Source organism: Fringilla coelebs, assembly GCF_963513975.1.
Source record: "Fringilla coelebs genome assembly, chromosome: Z".
NCBI classification, from domain to species: Eukaryota; Metazoa; Chordata; class Aves; order Passeriformes; family Fringillidae; genus Fringilla; species Fringilla coelebs.
This window is the reverse complement of record NC_140031.1, coordinates 1040566-1059673: the sequence shown is the minus strand read 5'-3', so window position 1 is coordinate 1059673 and position 19108 is coordinate 1040566. Positions and strand designations below refer to the sequence as shown.

Here is a 19108-nt window from a genome sequence, read left to right as displayed (position 1 = left end):
TCTCCAGAGGGGACAAAAAGGCATCTGTCATCTTGGTGTCTGCTTTAAACCAAGAGGACACAACTTTGCAGGGTGTTTGTTCCCAGTTTGTTCCAAGATATCTGGGATCTGGCGCTCCTGAGCTCTGATCCCAGCGATTTATCAGCTCCTCTGTGCATCCATTCACATTCCCACAGAACAAAAACACAACCTGGTTTGCAAACCGGGAGCCACATGCTGAAAAGGAGGGTGGGAGGACAAAAGTGGCAGAGGGAGTGGTCAGTGAAAGATGGAAGTTTTGGAGAAAAAAAAGAGTGAAAAAGCAGGAGCTGGAGGAAAGATGGCAGAAGCTGAAAGGCTGAAGGAGAGAGAAACAGCTGCAGATAAGCAGCAGCAGCAAGGACTCATGTGGAAAATTGAAAAAAAGAACATAAAACATTTCCAAATGCCACGAAGTCTGTGAGCAAGAAAGGATGAGAGATTTTACACAGGTTCTTCACTGCCCTCCTCTGAATAGGACAGAGGAAAAACTAAAGAAATACATAGCAAGGAGCTGGTCAAGGGCAGCACCATGGGGAGCAGCTGGGTCACCCCTACCCATGCTCCTCATGTCACCCACTGCTCCTCCTGCAGCAGGGCAAAGCTGGTGTGGGGACAGAGAGGCCAGCAAGCTGTCCCTGCTCCCCACTGCCACCAGCACCTTCCTGGGGACATCCAGCCAGCTTCTGTGCTGCTGTCTTAAATTATGGTGTGCTCCATCCCCCCAATCCATGTGCTCAGTGTGGTGATCCAGGGAAGCCCAGAGAGGCAGAGGTGCCATGAAAACTATAGCGAATAAACTTCTTTACAGGACACCTCTAACTTCAGCCCTGCAAACTTAATTCTGCCCAAGCAGAGGACACACAGACTTGGGACTCCAGTATTCCATAGATCATTCAACAGCCACCAGAATCTTGCAAAAGAATATCAGCTTTTTAATGTTCACCCCACAGTAAAATACATTCAGAGTTTTATCCTTAGTATCTAAATACAAAGAAAATATTTCTGCTAATGTTTTCAGTTTGAAAGGCATTTTAATAAAGGTTTACTGAAAGTTTTCTACAATTTTTCTTTTTGCAGATTAAAAAGAATACCTGTGCATTGTTCATGTCACAATAATACACTATTCTATTGTAGAGGTCAGACAGTATTCTTGAATTAAAATGCCAAGCACTTTGGATTGGATCAGATTTGTAAAAAAAAAATCCATGGGGGAAAAATAAACTTTAAAATACTACGTTTCTTGTAATTTCCAATGTTTTGAGTATCACAGTGGAGATAATTCCAACTCAAATCAGGCATAAACATCCTAAGAAAATGTTTTTAAAGGCAACTGAGTGAGCTGAAATACCAAAGTAAGTAATGCCCTTAAGAGTCAGGCATTAGTGCTTTTTCTGCAGTGGGGGGCTTTACTTGTTGGGCAACGACAGAATGAATTGTATCTTTTCTTGATACTGTCTCTCTTCTTCCATATTTGATTCCTCTTCTTTCTTCCTCTTCTCTTCCTCAGCTTTGTGGAGACGCTGTTGATAGGCAATTTGAGTTGTGAGCTGGTCTCTGTACTCTTTGGCCTTACGTGCTTTTCTGGAAATGCCAAATGAATAGGTTATTTAAGCAGTGTGGGTAAAAAGAATAAACTTTGCTATTATTATTATTATTGTTATGCAATCTGTTAGCATTCGAGCTTAGACTAAAGAACCATTCAAAGCTCCTTTTAGCAGTTAAGAATAACTGCCACTATTAACCAAACGCTGCGTGCTAACCTTATGTTCTGCACTCTGTTGTGTCCTATAAAGCAGACTGTAAAACTGGTGCTCGACCAGAAAGAGGGAAAGAACAATCCCCTGTAATCAGCATGCCCTCCCTGCTCCTCACTCCTCACAGTCGTGGTGAGAGGATAGAGGATGGGGGTGCTGGGTCTCAGTCTGTCCCTGGCTTGGGCTCAGTGCTGCAGCTGACACCCATTGTCACCCTCCTGCTGAGAAGAACAACTCCATGCTGCACTGATATTGCTGGAAGTGGCTGTCAGGAGAAATCAATCTTCCACTGCACCTCAGGACTCGTGTACTGCTTTCAGTCCCCTCTGGAGAAGCAGAGGAAGTCTTACTTGCTCAGGCCTTTCTGTTACAGGAGTCAGACACTTGAATGCCAACAAAGTAGTCAGGACTTGTGCGCTAACTCAACAGAGCTGAGCCACAAACCCTTCCTGACACTGCTGAGTGCCATCTCTGCTAAGTAGAACATATCCCAGCTGGAGCCCAGAGCGTTTCCTTCACAAGGGTGACACTTCTGCCACAGCCAGGAGATTGTTCCCAATACAGCCCTCAGAGAACACAACAGATACCGGCTCAGGAAGGAGCTACTTGTGTCCCGTGGACAAGAGTGGAGAAAGGGCAGGAGTACAAAAGGGGAGTAAGTGAGATAAGGCCCTTTGCCCAAGGCTTTGCATGACACCCAGAGGAACATTCCAGCTACTGCGTGTAAGGCTCTGCTCCATCCAGAGGCGCTAGGGAGAGCCGCGTGCAGCCGGGGTTACGTGCTGCAGCCCGGTGTTTTGGTGGCTGGCACAGGGCTGTTCAAGGGATGTCTGTGGGCGGAGTTTAGCAATAAGCCCGGACACACTTGCTCTCCTGGGGCAGGAACAAACAAACCTTTCATTAACCCTCCTCCCCAGACTTCTGCCACTCGTAACAACAGCTCAGAGTATGAGGGGATGTGTTTAGGAAATATGACTGATAAAAGTCACATGATGATCAAAAACACCAACACAAGGATATGTACCACTACCTTCCGAGGTCAGAATTAATGACTTAATACCAGCTGCAGTATCACAAGTCTGCTCTTGGGCAGTTTGGAACTGATAAGGTGCGTGGTGGGAAAGTTTCTCTAAATAGAAAGAAGTCCACCCCGTGTTCTAGATTTACCAGAAAAATATAAACAGCTCTCTCACAAGTTTAAAAGATTGGTCTGCAAAGGAATGACCCAATGACATAGAAGAAAAATACCTTTTACGTTCTTCTTCTTCTTCATATTCAAATTGTCTGACTGCTTCAGCCATTGCCGCCTTCTCTTCAGCAATCTCTACTTTTCTCTCTTCTTTTTTCTGCACTGGAAAACAAAACCAGAAATCCTTTTAGAAGGCAACAGCTCTGCTGAGCTTGAAGAGACAGTGAGACTGCATTTGGGCTAAGTAGCCTAAATAGTAGGTTTGAGTTTTGTTGTTTCTGAAGTGCCACACAAACAACAGCAAGTGTATTCCCAGCCTATTTATTTTTCACCCACTCAGAACTGGAAAGTTTTCACACTCAGGGCTTCATAATAATATAATTAATAATAATGACCATTTGCCCATGCAATCCTCACTTTACTAGGCTTTGCTCTGGTGATGGCAATGGGGAATTAGTGTAAGGAATGCCTGTAGGAGAGCATTTTGGGAACAGGTTCAGGGAGGGTCACATTGCTGTCCACTCTGTCACACAGTGTGTGCTGGGGCAGTTGCTGTTCCCAGCAGCAGGGTGTTGAACTGCCTCTGCCCAGATGTGTGCTCAACCACTTACACTTCTCCTCCATCTGCGTCTGCCTTGCATACATGACATCTCTCAGCAGGTGAAATCGAGCCTCCCTCTCTTCTTTCAGCTTCTCAACCCTCTCAGCCCAAACCTTATCCCTCTCTTCCTTGAACATCTTCTCATCCTCTCTTTCTTGCTCCTTCTCCTTCCTCAGCTGTTCAGCCAGATGATCCAGGTAAGTAAGTTGCTCCTTCAACAGTGTTTGCTGCAAACACAGAGACGTTTGCAGATGTGAGTAAATTAGTTCAAAAAAGCCTTTCAAACCCTGAAGAAAAGTGGTGGTTCACAGCCAGTGTGGGAGCTGGGAGCCCAGAGACCATTCCAAAACCTGCCAGGGGAAAGAACTGCTCAGAATCCTCTACCTGGCCAGATCACAGACAAACACAAAGTGATCCCTTTACCCACAGCAGCTCAGCTGCCTACAACACACCCATTCTACAGACTTTCCACAGCTGACCAGGCTACTCCAGTATCACCTGCATTAAAAATAATAATGTAATATTATATATATTAAAAATATTATATATGTATAAAATATTATATAAATATAATAATGTAATGATATAATATATATCACCTCCTGTAATTCTGCAGCAAGGTCTAACATTGAGTTGATACAACTTTCCTAACCTACAGGAGCCTCTAACCACCTCTCTCCTGTGTCCTAAATACCCTGAGAGTCACTTGCATGCTGAAATTGGACAATCTACTTGTTTTAACTTCAGGAAATGACAGACATGCCCAATGATTCATGGCATCTCCAAGAAATAAACCATGAGAGTTTGCATCTATCTATATATTGTTTTTAAATAATTTAAATTTTTTTAGTATTAATTAATTACAATAAGGTAAATATTTCCTGTCTGCTGCAGTTACAAATACTTACTACATCAGGTCCATGAAAGAAAAAATAGTTTTCCAGCCTCTATTATGTCCATGCTGTGTAAGGATGATAAAGGTCAGGTGATTTATACACAATGAAATCAGCATGGAGGGACAAAATTCCAGGATTTCCTGAGAGCCCCCACTTCATTTATCCAGTCTGGTAGCCTTGCTGATTGCAAAGCAGGCTTTAAAGTGCTGTGGTTTTAACAGCTAATGGGCTTCTGCAGAGCTGCAGGGTGCTGGCAGGAGGAGAGGCAGCAGGCTGTTCAACCAAAGAATTATCTCATTCAGGGAGAAGGGCTTGTGTCTGTTCTCTGTTACCCTGTGCAGTTCACAGGGCCACAGAACTGGTCTACATGAGGTATTGCCCCACAAGCTCACAATGAAACACCTTACCTTTTTATTTCTTATCTTCTCATATTCCTTCTCGGTGTCCTCAGAATCATTTTCCAACGCCGCCTTCTCTTCGGCAAGTTGAATTTGTTTTTCTGCATCAAGATGCTTCTGCCTGTCCTGTACTGCTTTGAGCCACATCTCCCTGCATTCCTTCTGTTGATTTCGCTTCTTCCTCTCAAGGTCTTCTTTTTCTTTCCTAAACTGGTGCAGCTCTTTTTCCTACATGGATAAAAGTAGCCAGCTTGTAAAATCACTGTGTAACTTCAAAAAAGTGGTGGCTAGAGTTAGTTTATTGCAACATCAAAGAGAAAAGCCTTGCTGGCAACACAGAATCAGTGTCATCCACTAGACCTGGAAAAGCCTGAACATTTTAGTATATCATTCACTAGAATTCAGGATTTTTATCTGTAACCATCACATGCAATTCAATATAAAAACGGTATTGTGCCTGGTATTTTACAAATATTTCAGACAGATAGAGTAATCTTTTTAGGGAAATCAGTATCACTGCAGCACTTTTGATCTATATCCAGGTGTTCATACACAGCCATAAACACTGACAAATAACAGGGCCACATGTTCCTGCTCTTTCTGTAGATATTACGTGTCCTCTGCCTGTGTTGGGTGTTCAGAGCACTCATTTCTACTCAGTCATAAGGCTGCTACAAGTCAGTGATTGTATCTTTGTGTTCTGATAGGCAGTTACTGAATTTCCATGGTTTCAAATCATCCCACTTCATATTGGAAAGAACTTTATATTCCACTTTATATTGAAAAAATGTGCAGCAAAACTAAGTTCTTAAAAAAGAAACAATGACAAATTGGAAATGCATATTTGTGATCAAATAGGTATTTGTATATTCAAGATTATTTAGCCACCAAAAAACTTCAAAAGTAGCATCACTAAGTAATTCATAAGCATAATTTCTGGACGATTAACAATTGAATATGTGTATAAGCACAACTGCACTGAAACATAGTCATAACACAGTGTGTGACCATCATTAGCACTGTATTATCTCAGAAATCACGCTTCAGCTGTCTCTAAGGCACACAGTTTTTTGTTAACCTGTTTTTAAATTAAATGTCTCTTTTGTAATGTGAGTCTTTAAAAATGCCTTAGCAGGTTTGTCATAAACAGCATGTCCAATCTTTCCATAGGGAAGCAGAAGCTGCACTCCCTAACAAACATCCCTTTTTATGCTGGACATAAAGCGCCCACAGGTTCTTGCAGTATTTCAGAGCCAAAGTTGACTTTGTAACTGCCTGGACTGTCAAATTCACTTTCAGAAGCTGGTGAAACAGCTTTGAAACTCAATATATATATATATAATTTGAGGAATAGCATTAGAAATCCAAAAAGCTTTGAACAGCAAAGGTGGAAAGAAAGCAGAAATAGTGAGCAGTCTGCTGTGCAAGTTGAGACATGGCTTTGGATTAATTCTGACATCAGTGAAGCTGTGTGAGAGCAGCCAAGGATGGGATCCATGAAAGTTTGTCCATTGGAAAAACACAAAGTCAGAAATGTGCAAAGAAGTGGTTACCAACCACCCTTCTGCAAGCCAGGACCAAAGTACTATGGCAGAACTCTTGACACTACAGTCAGGATAACCTGAAGTCAATCACTTTCCAATAAATCACAATTCTTTAAGGGACAAATAAGACAAATGTAGGTAGTGTAGCTAAAGTAAAAATTGCTGCCCCTGCTTTGTCATCCACTTCTGAGATATCCTGGTGCACACGTGTGGTCTACCGTGCCAAAGATCCAAGTTTTCCTTCACTAAATATTCTATCTTCATTGCAACAACCAGGAGACACCTTTATGCACACTTAGCTGTCCATTCACCCAGATGAAACTCCTGGTCATTAGGGGCTACCAGCCTGCAATGAAAGACTTGTGATGAGACCATCTGCCACATCCCTTTTCTGCTGAGAATGGATTACATTGCATTTTCCATACAGAAACTCTCCTTCAAAGAAAGCTTTTTTTTTTTCCAGAGACTCAACCACTTTACCAGAAATGTATCTCCTTGACAGAGCCTCAGGCTGCTGTCTCCAGGGGAAGATGCAGAGTCTTCTATTCTAATAGTGCTTTTCTGAAAAGGCCAGTTAAGGAGCAGCATTCTTTGCCTGGGAGGTTTGGCAGTGCCTTAGAAGTTGTTACAAGAAAATAATTCTGTTCTACATGTTTTTAAATAGGCAAAACATTAGCCTAGCTTGGAATATTTTCACAGCCAGCATTTTCAGAGCTTTAGATTCATTATTGTCTCATTTTTATAAAATGGGGAAGTACATATGATGCCAACACCAGCTTCCAGTGTCTAACAGAGTTTCCCAAGTGATCATTCAGCCTCTACATGTAAACAGCTGCAAAATGAAGATTGAGTCTGAGCTAAATAGCCTCCCATAATTCAAAGTCAACACAGAATATTGAACTAGCAAGCCACACTAAAGCCAGCAAAACTGCAGCAGGAGAGATGGATAAGAATTATCCAAAAAGTAGGTAGTGGCTGAGCAGTTGGGCCAAGATAGCCAAACGCCTCTTGTGATGTGAACTCAACAGCAGCCAGGTCTAGCAGGCAAGAGAGCTTAAGTGCTGCTTGCTAATTTGGTTAAAAATAAATACATAAAATAAATATTTCAGCTGGAAAACAAGACTCCCCTGCTATCCTTCAAGAACTGGAAATCAAAAAACAAAAAAGGTTATTTGGCAAAAGCTTTAAAATGTTTCCATTTCCCACAATGCTTCTGAGAGGCTGAGTGCCAAAACCCTTTAGAATGCCGAGTTTCAAAAGATGTATTTCCCTCTGTAAACGGGAATGCCTTTGCCACAGCTCTGGAAAAGAGGCTTAGCTTAACAGCACAGGCTCAGATACTAATGGTATCAGTGAAGATACAAATAAGGTATGGATTAGTCTAAATGTCCAGTAAGCCTATCATTAGAAAGGCCTTCTGCCCAAGCCTGAATGCAGAACACTATGGAAATTACCAGCATTTCAGCATCCTGTCTGATCTCCTGCTTCTTCTCCTCTCTGCGAGCAGCGTGCACGGCCACCTGGGCTCCACGCACATCCACCATCTCCTGGATCCGCGCTGCCGCCTCCTGCGCCCTCAGCTCTGTTTCCTGGTCCTTAGCCAACTGTTCCTTCTCACAAATCTCTTCCAACTTCTGCTCCTGCATCCTCTCTTCCTTTTTCAGTATCTCCTTCAGAGTCTGCTGGGCCAGCTGGCAGTCACTCAGCTCCTTCTCATTCAGTTTTTTACAGTGTTCACGATACTCGTGACATCGGTTTCTGGAAGGCAATGTAAAAGTTTTTTTTTAAAGTCTCAAAACAATAAGCAGGTCTGTGTGTGGTGAATGAAGGCTCTCAGCTCATCACTGCTCAAAACACAGCAACCCCGGACACCAGTTATACCCCTGGTCTGACATTGATTCTTTGTGGAACCTCAGGAACCACAGAGAGCCTGACTTGATGGAGGTTTTGACATTAATGAGCTGAAGGATTTGAATTTGTAAAAAAAACCTGAATCAACTTCCTTTCAAGGGGAAGCGAAGAGGCAGCAGTGATCTCTGCTCCCTGTGACAGGGACAGCATCCAGGGAATGGCTGGAGTTGTGCCAGGGAGGACTAGGTTGGATATCAGGGAAAGGCTCTTCCCCAGAGGCTGCTGGCACTGCCCAGGCTCCCCAGGGATGGGCACAGCCCCGAGGCTGCCAGAGCTCCAGGAGCCTTTGGACAGCACTGCCAGGGATGGACAGGGTGGGATTGCTGGGGGTCTGTGCAGGGCAGGAGCTGGGCTGGGTGATCCTGGTGGGTCCCTTCCAGCTTGGGATATTCTGTGAGTGTAAATCAACACACAATACATCGACACATTGTATACACACTGTGTACTCTACATGTAGCTGGAACATGGGGGGGGGTCCTGTGCATGTATACCTTTTATTAACATATAAAACATATGCATGTTACACTTATTCAAACATGTAGGTTGGTCTCTATTCAAATGAAGACTTAGAATAGGTTGGTAAGTCACCTGAAAGCTCATTCATATTCAGAAAATATTGCGACCATGGAAATCTGGGTTACACGGTTGAGCAGGAACCACTAGAAATTTATGAATTTTTAAAGTGAAGTTCTGTGGGATAATCCAGACAAGTTCAGCAATAAAAGCCTGGAGAAGCTAGAAAGTCAAACAAGTAATGCAGCTTTCAATTTTCGTTTACTCTCTGCAACTGAGTTGCATATAAAGAGGTAATTTATCTTCAGTAGAAGAGCACTGGTCTAATTGCAGATTCTGCTTTTACTTTTGCAAACAAAGCACTATTGAGATCAACACATGCCATCAAACATTATTTAATTTGAACAATCTGCAAGCACTTTAATTCTGTTCTATAAACAGGATATAGATTTTCCTGAAGTCAGACAAAGGTGAAGACCTACAAGTGCGAAGGATGTATAAGATGTGACAATGTGTGACAGACACATGTGAATGCTGTGAAGTGAAAAGATATCTCACAATTTCATGCTGAATGAAACTATCTATGCAGATTATTGCAAAGGTGTTTAGGAATTCACAGAAGATATCACAGACTGAATCATGAACAACAACACAGCAGCAGAAGTTACCTGCACAATGTGAAATACTGTGACACTACACAAGCTTTACCTGACTATGCTGTGTAACAGAAATATTAAATATTCATCAGGCAACTACCTCAATGCTATTACCAATCTCCATATCAGGGTAGTTATTTAATTTTCAGAGCAGAGGTCTCACCACATTTTCTGCCTGCTGGCATTCAACAGTTGCTGCCTCACATTTCCCTGGGGACAAGGACATCTCTCTGTTCAACCTCTTGGCTAAAGCACCCAGTGCTATGGAGCCTGTGCTGAAAGGTGAAGGGCACTGACACAAACAGAGAAAGGAACAGCACTGCTGTGAAAACATTTCCATTCTGCTTGCTATTTGTTGAACCTGCCCCAGCCTGATCCCCCTGCCCTGGGCTGGTCCCAGCATGGGCAGCAGGGCAGGGGGGATTCTGCCCCTGTGCCCCCGGGCTCAGCTGAGACCCCACCTGCAGAGCTGCCCCAGCCCTGGCTCCAACAGCACAAGGACCTGGAGCTGCTGGAGCCAGTGCAGAGGAGGGCACGGAGATGCTGCCAGGGCTGGAGCCCCTGTGCTCTGGAGCCAGCCTGGCACAGCTGGGGCTGCTCACCTGCACAAGAGAAGGCTCCAGGGACACCTCAGAGCCCCTGCCAGGGCCTCAAGGGGCTCCAGGAGAGCTGCACAGGTACTGGGCACAACGCAGGGAGGGACAGCAGCCAGGGAATGGCTTCCCAGGGCCAGAGGGCAAGGACAGATGGGATATTAGGAATGAGGAATTGCTGGCTGGGAGGGTGGGCAGGCCCTGGCCCAGGGTGCCCAGAGCAGCTGTGGCTGCCCCTGGATCCCTGGCAGTGTCCAAGGCCAGGCTGGACAGGGCTTGGAGCAGCCTGGGACAGTGGAAGGTGTCCCCGCCCAGAATAAAGATGACTTTGAAGGCCTCTTCCAACCCAAACTATTCTATGATGAGACGCTGTAGTTCAGTGCCAGGGCAGGCTGGTGAAAAGGGATGGTTGTTTTTACCTCTTGGACAAGACAGGAACCTCCTGACCACTGTTTAACTCGGCAATAAAAGCAGAGAGCAGCACAGGGATGTGCCTGCCATGAGCCATGGCACATTCCAAGGAGCACCCATGCTCCCAGTAGGTCATCAAACGTACTGCGTCATTGATGGTTTTCTTACGTTTCACCACTGGAATCTATCTTTCATCTCCTGGGTGGGAGTTAGTGGTGATGAAAGACCACAGCACTAATTAGTATTCATGAAAAACATATTTCTCAAATGTTGTGAGGGAAACATGCTATTATTAAGATTCTAAATCTTGCTATTATTGAGATTCTACATCTTCCAATTAGCAATCACTGTATTACCTTAACACAATGGGTTCAAAGTTCTCTCAGCATTGAAGGAATAAAGAACTAGTTATTCTTTTCTGTGATTATATACTAATCTGATATTTATTGAATTCCCACGGGGGACTAGAAGTTAATTACGTTCAGCATTGTTAGAATTTTAATATAAAATAACCCTGTAATTGCTTGATTTCATCAAAATAATTCCCTCAAAGCAGCTTTTACACCAACCCATAAACATCTGCTCCCCCAGATGGCAGGTTTTCTTCCTCACTTTGCTATCCTAAGCTTCTTAATATTAAAACTGTGCCTGGATCTGGCTACTTCCCAAAGACAGAACCTCCCCAGTTATTTATTCATTTTATGGCTGCAGCACAATGATGTTGCTGGAATAACATCATTCCCCTTATGGATGCTTCTGATGTTACCACAAGAAAGAGGATATGATCTGTGTTTTATGCAAATTTTAAGACATTGCAGTTTTCTTTTAAGTTACCAATGATGAGCATGCCCTCAGGCTAGCACTGGCTGAGTCTCCTCTCAGACAAGTTGTAGGCCTCTCTAAAAATGAATTCCAGCAGGACACCCATGGTCCAAGCCTTGTCCCCTCTGTCACCTTGTGACAAACGACTCCTCTGGTTAACATTACTACTGAGAAGCTGTTACACCTGTACCCTCAGGCCATGGCAACCAGCCATAAAAAATAAAAAATGCTGCGTTTGAGTACTCTGGAATAATGTCTGAGTGTAGGCGCTCTATACCTCAAAGTTTGAGAATCCATGCCTGGAGCACCTTGCTTGGAGTTAAAGGAAATACAAACAAGTCTGTATCAGGTTTCAGAAAGATATTCAAAAGAGTTGAAAATCCACAGGAAAAGAAAATCATGTGTGTATCCACCTGCTACTGGATTGATTTGCCAGGGCTCCTGGGTGTGCCCTGGAGTAATCATCTCCAAAGGGGAGCAGGTGTGCAGGAAGAGAGTATGTTTTGTACCATTGATAAATAACATTACAAAGTAAAAAATGGCATTTATTTCATTTTTACCTCATCCTTTTTTATTTTTATTTGTGCATATGTTTTGTAATGTACATAATACCAGTACAGTATATTATTATATATTTATATAGTTGATGAATAAACATATTGGGGTGCAGCTGGGGGGGTGGAGTCAGAGGATTGGAGGCCATTGCTCCAGAGGACAGGCTATGACACAATTTACAGACTCCTGCTGGTGGATTTTCAGTAAGTATTGATCTCCTGAGCAGCAAATCCTGCTCCCAGATCTCTGCATGGACCAAGATGGTTTAGGAGGAAGAATAACATCTAAGAGCTAAAGAAAAGCATACCTGGGGCTCCTTAAACAAGACAAATACATGCAGATACCGCAAGACTGCCACTCACAACAGCTGTGAGTAGAGATGGTTTTGCTGCCTCGAAATCCTCTGAAACATGCAGCCAGCAGAACACCAACAGTAAAAGCTCAGCAACACTTTTTAACAGGATGCTGTGTGGTGTGATTATGGCTTAGATCCCAGAGCAGAGTGGGAAAGGTAAAAGGACAATAAAAGGATGAAATATTCCCATGAGACTGAGTGACCCATAGATCAACAGGGCAACACTAGGAAAACAAAGAACCTGAGACATTAGGACAGGCAACTACAGCATGGAAGTTCAAGTGTATGTCACCAGATGATGCAGTTCAGTGGTGTGATTCATTTTGCAATTAAAATATCTAAAATTAGACATCTGAACAGGAATCTGCATATGTGCTAAATTCCCACTCTGATCAATGAGAACCTAATTAAAGTCAGTAGAGGCTGGGGTGCAGTTCAGCTGACAGGGCAGGATAAGCCTGTTTGGGACTGACTTTAGGTTCCTGTAACTGTCCTGATTTTGGTGAAATTTTGAATAGAACAGGAATGCAGATTTCCTGTGAATACAAAGATACCAACACTTAGACACCTACCTTTAGGTAACATCTCCCTGGTGTATAAAATAAGCTACAAGTACAAAATAAAATGCACTCCAGCAGCACTCCCTCCAAACTATTTTAAAAGTGAGTTTCAACCACTTTGTGTGATAGAGAACAAACCAGAAGCTGCAAAAGGCAAGGGCTACATTTTCAAACCACCATGTGAAGTTAGACAGATTATGCACTTCTAACACCTGTCTAAGTCAATAAACCTCACATTTTAACAAATATTTACCTATGGAATAAGTTAATTAGTGTTTAAGCACACGTAAGAGCCAATGTTGATTTTTATCCCCAGCCTGGGCACGATGAGAAGCAGGTGTTGTAGATTTCACAGTACCGTGGGAGACGGGGAAAAACACTTCAAATAATCACAATTAAATAACATTATTATTTCTTTCATCCCTCCCTTGGGAAACCAGATTTGCAAGAATGGGACAAGGCAGACTTCATGCCAAGGCCTCAGGTCCTAGTAAGTACCTGCAAGTTACTGCTTTCAGTCTAGAAGACTTGGCACAGAACTTCAGGCTGCATTAAACCCTTAGCTGCAGCTGCTACTCTTGAAAAGTATGCAATAAATAAAAACACTGCATTTTTGGACAATCTTAACATTTCAGGAATCTTTAATGACGTTATCTTATTAAGCTTCATTTAGGCCAAATTAACCTTCCCTGCTGCCTGTTCACTCCAACAGTATAAAGCTGGAACAGGAACTACAAAAACGGTTGACTTGGCAAGTGGAAACGCAGGGATGCTGCGTGGGACAAGGAGGACACACTTGCAAGAATTAACTACTTTGATTTTTTTCTGTCTTACTGTTTCAACCACTTTCATCTTTCCTTCCTCAGTTTATTATTACCATCTTCTTTTTAAATTGTCCCTATATATTTACTTTGGGCAAATTCTCTTTTATAAGCTATTTTTATGGCAATACCTGAACTGTTGCTCTCGTTTTTCAGCCACCACTTGTAGTCTTTCTTGCTCCCTCTTCTCCCTCAGTAATTTTGCTTGTTCCTTCATATTTACTTCTCTCTGCTGTGCCTTTTCTTTTTCAAGTGCATTCACCTCAGCAAGGTGCCTGCTCTCCTCTGCCTCCAGAAAGTCACGGAGCCTGTAATGAAAACATTTGAATAAAGGCTAAATCAATCCTTCTGTTGAAGGACAAAGTTTTTGTTTATTTGCTATTAGCACAAAGTGGGTACTGGGCTCCTTTTAACACCTCTTGCAAATGTCAGAGAAGTCAACATCAGATTTTGACTCAGGATCATTCATGTTGTGTCCATCAAAGGAATCTTACAGCACTACGTGAGTGATCCTGTCCAGGCACAGTCTAAACTCCTGATTTTGCAAACCCACTTTCAAAGCTGCTTTATGACTTCAGTTCCCCATTCATCAAATTATCTTATTTCTCAGACTGCATTTGTCACCAGCTGATAACAATTAGATTTTGTACTATGGTTATCCTTCAGCATAGACCCACAGAATACTGTGAGCTGGAAGGGACCCCCAAGGATCACCCAGGCCAGCTCCTGGTCCTACAGACACCCCAAAAATCCCACCCTGGGCATCCCTGGCAGCGCCGTCCAAAGGCTCCTGGAGCTCTGGTAGCCTCAGGGATCCTGGTGAGTGCCCTACAACACTCTGGGGGAAGAATCTTTTCCTGATGCCCTCCCTCCTCTATGCATCTATCATTGTATCTTCTCTCAAATGACCTCTTGATATTTTAGCATCACTCAACAAAACACTTCATGCTGAAATATCTTTGATGAGAAAATTATGTCAAATAAGCAGTTTTTAAACACATCATCATTTACTTCCCTGTTAATCCCAGCAGTGAGAAACCTGGGGCTACAGAATCCAGAAATCACCAATTTCAGCCCAAATGCCACAGGGTCTCAGCAGAAAGGGCCCTGGGGGGTCCCAGCAGACAAGCTGAGCACGGGCCAGTGATGCACCCTTGTGGCAAAGAGAGCCACTGGCACCTTGGGCTGCGGGAGCAGCATTCCCAGCAGGTCCAGGGAGGGCATCCTTCTTCCCGGCACTGCTGAGACCCCACCCCGAGCGCTGGCTCCAGCTCCGGGCTCTGCAGCACCGCAAGGACACGGCCTCAGCAGAGGGTGCCAGTGGAGGGACACTGAGGGACTGGAGCACCTCTCCCAACGGGAGAATTTCTCCTAAAGTTCCTTCTCTCCTGAGAGAGCTAGGACTGTCCACTCTGGAGAAGAGAAGGTGCAGAAGGATCTTACCAATATACATAAACTCCTGAAGGGAGGGAATGCAGGAAAGATAGACACCTACTCCTCAGTAGCACTCAGTGGCAGGACAAGGGGCCACAAATTAAACCACATGAAATTCCAAACGAACAGAAGAAAACATTTTGTTTTATTTTTACTGGGAGTGTGGTCAGATATTGGACAGGCTGCCCACAGAGGTAATTCAGTCTCCATGTGTGGAGACAAGCAAAACCCACATGGACTCACACCCCTGGACACCCTGCTCTAGGTGACTCCAGGGTTGGACCAGATCATCTCAGGAGGTTCCTTCTAACCCCAGTGGTTCTGTGGAGCCCATGTGTAATTCCCCTGAAGGCACGTTAGATCAGGATACCAAACAGATGACCTTCACAACTACAAAGTCACTTGACATAAAACAGTAACTGAGAAATTAATTCCCATTATTTTTTCCAAAGATCAGTACAGCATAATTCTGTTCTTTACATGGCAGTAATGTTCTTTACCTTTAATATTTTTGAAAGACTTCTGGAAAATTTTAATTTTTTCAGCTGACTGTGCTGCAAAGTGTTATTTGTAGGAGCTAAGCATCAGCAACTTTGCAACAAAACCCTCAGTGACACTGGACTGAGAGAATTTCTGATACTTTGCTACCCAGAGAAGCTGTGGATGTCCACGGTAGGGTAGGTGGATAAGCCCAACCAGCCCAAACCACCCTGCAATTCTCTGATTCTGTGCCCCACCTCTGGACATGTTCCAGGCCAGTTTGGACAAGGCTTGGAGCAACCTGGTCTGGTGGGAGCTGTCCCTGCCAGGGGGCTTGGAACAAGTTGAGGTTTAAGGTGCCTTCCAACCCAAATCATTCTATCATTTCATGACTGTATCAAGGCACTCTTCATTCTCTTTAAAAATCAAGGAACGAAAGTGCTACGCTACTACTTCTGTGCTTATCTGTGGCAGACAGGAGGCTTCAAATGCCACCTCGGCTACAGTTACTGTGTCTGAACACATACCACAGGTGCCGGGCCCTCTGAGCACACACTGAAAACAGCAGGGGCGCTGCACTGGCTACTTGTTCGCTACCTCTCTCTCCTCACTTCGATCTCCTGCAGGTACTGCTGCAGCGTTGCCCGGACCTTCCTCTCGGCAGCACGCTGCATCCATTTGTCCTCGCCGCCCTTCTGCCAGTCGCAGACATTGCGGTAGTGACGGAACACCCGCAGGTCGCGTTCTTGCTCACGCTGCTCCTCCTCCAGCGCCCTCTCAGCCAAAATCGTCTCTTCGAAGATGTCTCTCTTGGGGGGCTTGGCTAGCTGCGAGAGAAAGGAAATGGAGAAAGCATGGACACCTCATAGCACCCTTCCAAGGATGTGAAGGGGCCTACAGTGAATCCAGAGAGGGATTCTTCATCAGGAACTATAGTGACAGAACAAGGGATATAGGTACAAAGTGAAAAAGGAAAAATTTAAGCTAAAGGTAGGAAGAAATTCTTCTTTGTGAGGGTGGTGAGGCACCCACCCAGGTTTCCCAGAGAAGCTGTGGCTATCCAGTCCCTGGAAGTGTCCAAGGCCAGGCTGGATGGGGCTTGGAGCAGCCTGGGACAGTGGAAGGTGTCCCTGCCCATGGCAGGGGGTGGCACCGCATGAGCTTTAAGGTCCCTTCCAAACAAAACCATTCATGGGTGAAAATACAAACTGTTAGTCTGCGTGTTTTTCAGTTGAATTCATGACTGTGCAAGTACTGAATACCAGATGACAAGTTCACAGTAATTATAGGGTAATCATAGTATCACTGAGGCTGGAAAAGAGCTCCAAGATCATCAAGTCCCCACCTTAACACCCAGCCCAGAGCACTGAGTGCCAAGTCCCGCCCTTCCTTGGACACCTCCAAGGATGGGGACTCCAACACCTTCCTGGGCAGCCTCTTCCAAGGCCTGAATGTCTTTTCTGTGAAAAAATTCCTCCTAAATTAGACAAGCTCAGTCTACACCCCTGTAGCACCAGGCTCCTCAGGACCCCCAAACATGGCACCGGGCAGCTCAGGACCCCTCACACAGCACTGGGCTCTCCGGGACCCCTCACACAGCACTGGGCTCTCCAGGACCTCTCACACAGCACCGGGCTCCCCGGGACCCCTCACACAGCACTGGGCTCTCTGGGACCCCTCACACAGCACCGGGCTCCTCAGGACCCCTCACACAGCACTGGGCTCTCTGGAGCCACTCACACAGCACCGGGCTCCTCAGGACCCCTCACACAGCACCGGGCTCTCCAGGACCCCTCACACAGCACTGGGCTCTCTGGAACCCCTCACACAGCACTGGGCTCCTCAGGACCCCTCACACAGCACTGGGCTCCTCAGGACCCCTCACACAGCACCGGGCACTCCAGGACCCCTCACACAGCACTGGGCTCTCTGGAGCCACTCACACAGCACCGGGCCCTCCAGGACCCCTCACACAGCACCGGGCTCTCCGGGACACCTCACATAGCACCGGGCTCTCCGGGACACCTCACATAGCACCGGGCTCTCCGGGACCCCTCCTGGCTGCTCTCAGAGGGTCCCGTCTCAGCCGGCCCCACTCTGGGGCTCGGCCCCCACGTCCCCGCAGCTTTCCGGAGCAGAGCAGCCGCGGCCTGGCCCCTCACCAGCGCCACTTCGCCCGGCAGCGGCCCGCAGCCGGTGAACTCCCGGCGTCTCTGGGTGTGAGAGCAGTGAGGTGGCTGGGGACGGGGCGGGGGCCGCGCCGCCATGGCGGATGGAGGCGCCGCCGTTGCTGAGGGGACGCGCGCGGGACGGAAGTGGCATCATGGCGGCGGGGGCGCTGAGGGGTGTCCGGCATGGCGGGGGTGCTGAGGGTTGTCCCGGTATTAAAAACGGGACCACGCTCACGGTACTAAAGTGATTTTAGCATTTATTATAATAAAAAGGCCTAAAGCATGGGGGGCCCGCGGGTCGAGCGGGAGCGTTCCCGTCGAGGGTGCTGCAGCGCCGGCGCTGGGTCTTCTTGAGCAGCGATGTCCCCCATGTTCCAGGTGGAGCGGCACAAATTCACTGGGTCACTTTTTATCCTGTTTTTTGTCCCTCTGAATTGGTTTCTGTTGGGATCCTTTCATTTGCATGAAGATTTAAGGCTCTTGATTTGCCTGTTACAATTCTGTCCAGGCTGGCTCGTGGCTCGTTCAGCTTGCGGGGGGAAGGGGGGGGAGGTGGGGGGGCGGTGCACTTTACTTAGGTGTAATATTGAGTACCGTATTTCTCAGAACTACCTTTTTAATCCCTTTTAGAAATAATAACCAAACAGTACATGTTAAACAATTACCAATTATTTTAAACAGTTTCTAACCTATTTTTGACACTGGCGTGGCGGGGACACTGAGGGGTGTCCTGACAGGCCGGGGGCACTGAGGGATGTCCTGACAGGCCGGGGGCACTGAGGGGTGTCCTGACAGGCCGGGGACATTGAGGGGTGTCCCGAGGTCACGGGACAGTCAGGGTTGGAAGAGACCTTTAGGATGATCCAGCACTGCCCCTGTAATTCCGAACCCACCACACCGCGGCAGCCCGAGCTACAGCCCGGCGCCTCCTGAGCTCCTCCACTGCCCTCTGTGGGCAGCCCCTGCTGTGCCTGCCCGCCCGTGTGGCAAAATGCAGGATACCTAAGTTTCTGAAGGAGGGGTGTTCTTTGATCACGGAATCCTAACATATCCTGAGTTGGAAGAGAGCCACAAGGGGCCCCGTCCCCGCCGCGTCAGGGACCTACAGAGTGCAGCCCCGGGTGCCAGTGCTGGGACATCGGTGGGGACAGGCTGGCACAGGAATGGAAAAGATTTCGGTTAATGACTCTTATCTTATGGGGGGAGCCTGGCACAGCTGGGGCTGCTCACCTGCACAAGAGAAGGCTCCAGGGACACCTCAGAGCCCCTGCCAGGGCCTCAAGGGGCTCCAGGAGAGCTGCACAGGGACTGGGCACGAGGCAGGGAGGGACAGCAGCCAGGGAATGGCTTCCCAGGGCCAGAGGGCAGGGACAGATGGGATATTGGGAATGAGGAATTGCTGGCTGGGAGGGTGGGCAGGCCC

General features: G+C 46.1%; 1 protein-coding gene across 1 annotated transcript; it reads right to left on the bottom strand.

Annotated features, from left to right (window-relative positions):
* Window positions 1-1427: 1427 nt before the first annotated feature.
* CFAP53 (cilia and flagella associated protein 53) lies at window positions 1428-17781 on the bottom strand (the record flags this gene model as incomplete). The annotated part of the gene is made up of 8 exons (XM_084225642.1): window positions 1428-1602; window positions 2494-2590; window positions 3576-3792; window positions 4869-5087; window positions 7858-8161; window positions 13732-13908; window positions 16112-16341; window positions 17677-17781. The coding sequence occupies 8 exons, from the start codon at window positions 17779-17781 to the stop codon at window positions 1428-1430; spliced, it is 1524 nt and encodes a 507-aa protein (XP_084081768.1).
* Between the last annotated feature and the right edge of the window lie 1327 nt (window positions 17782-19108).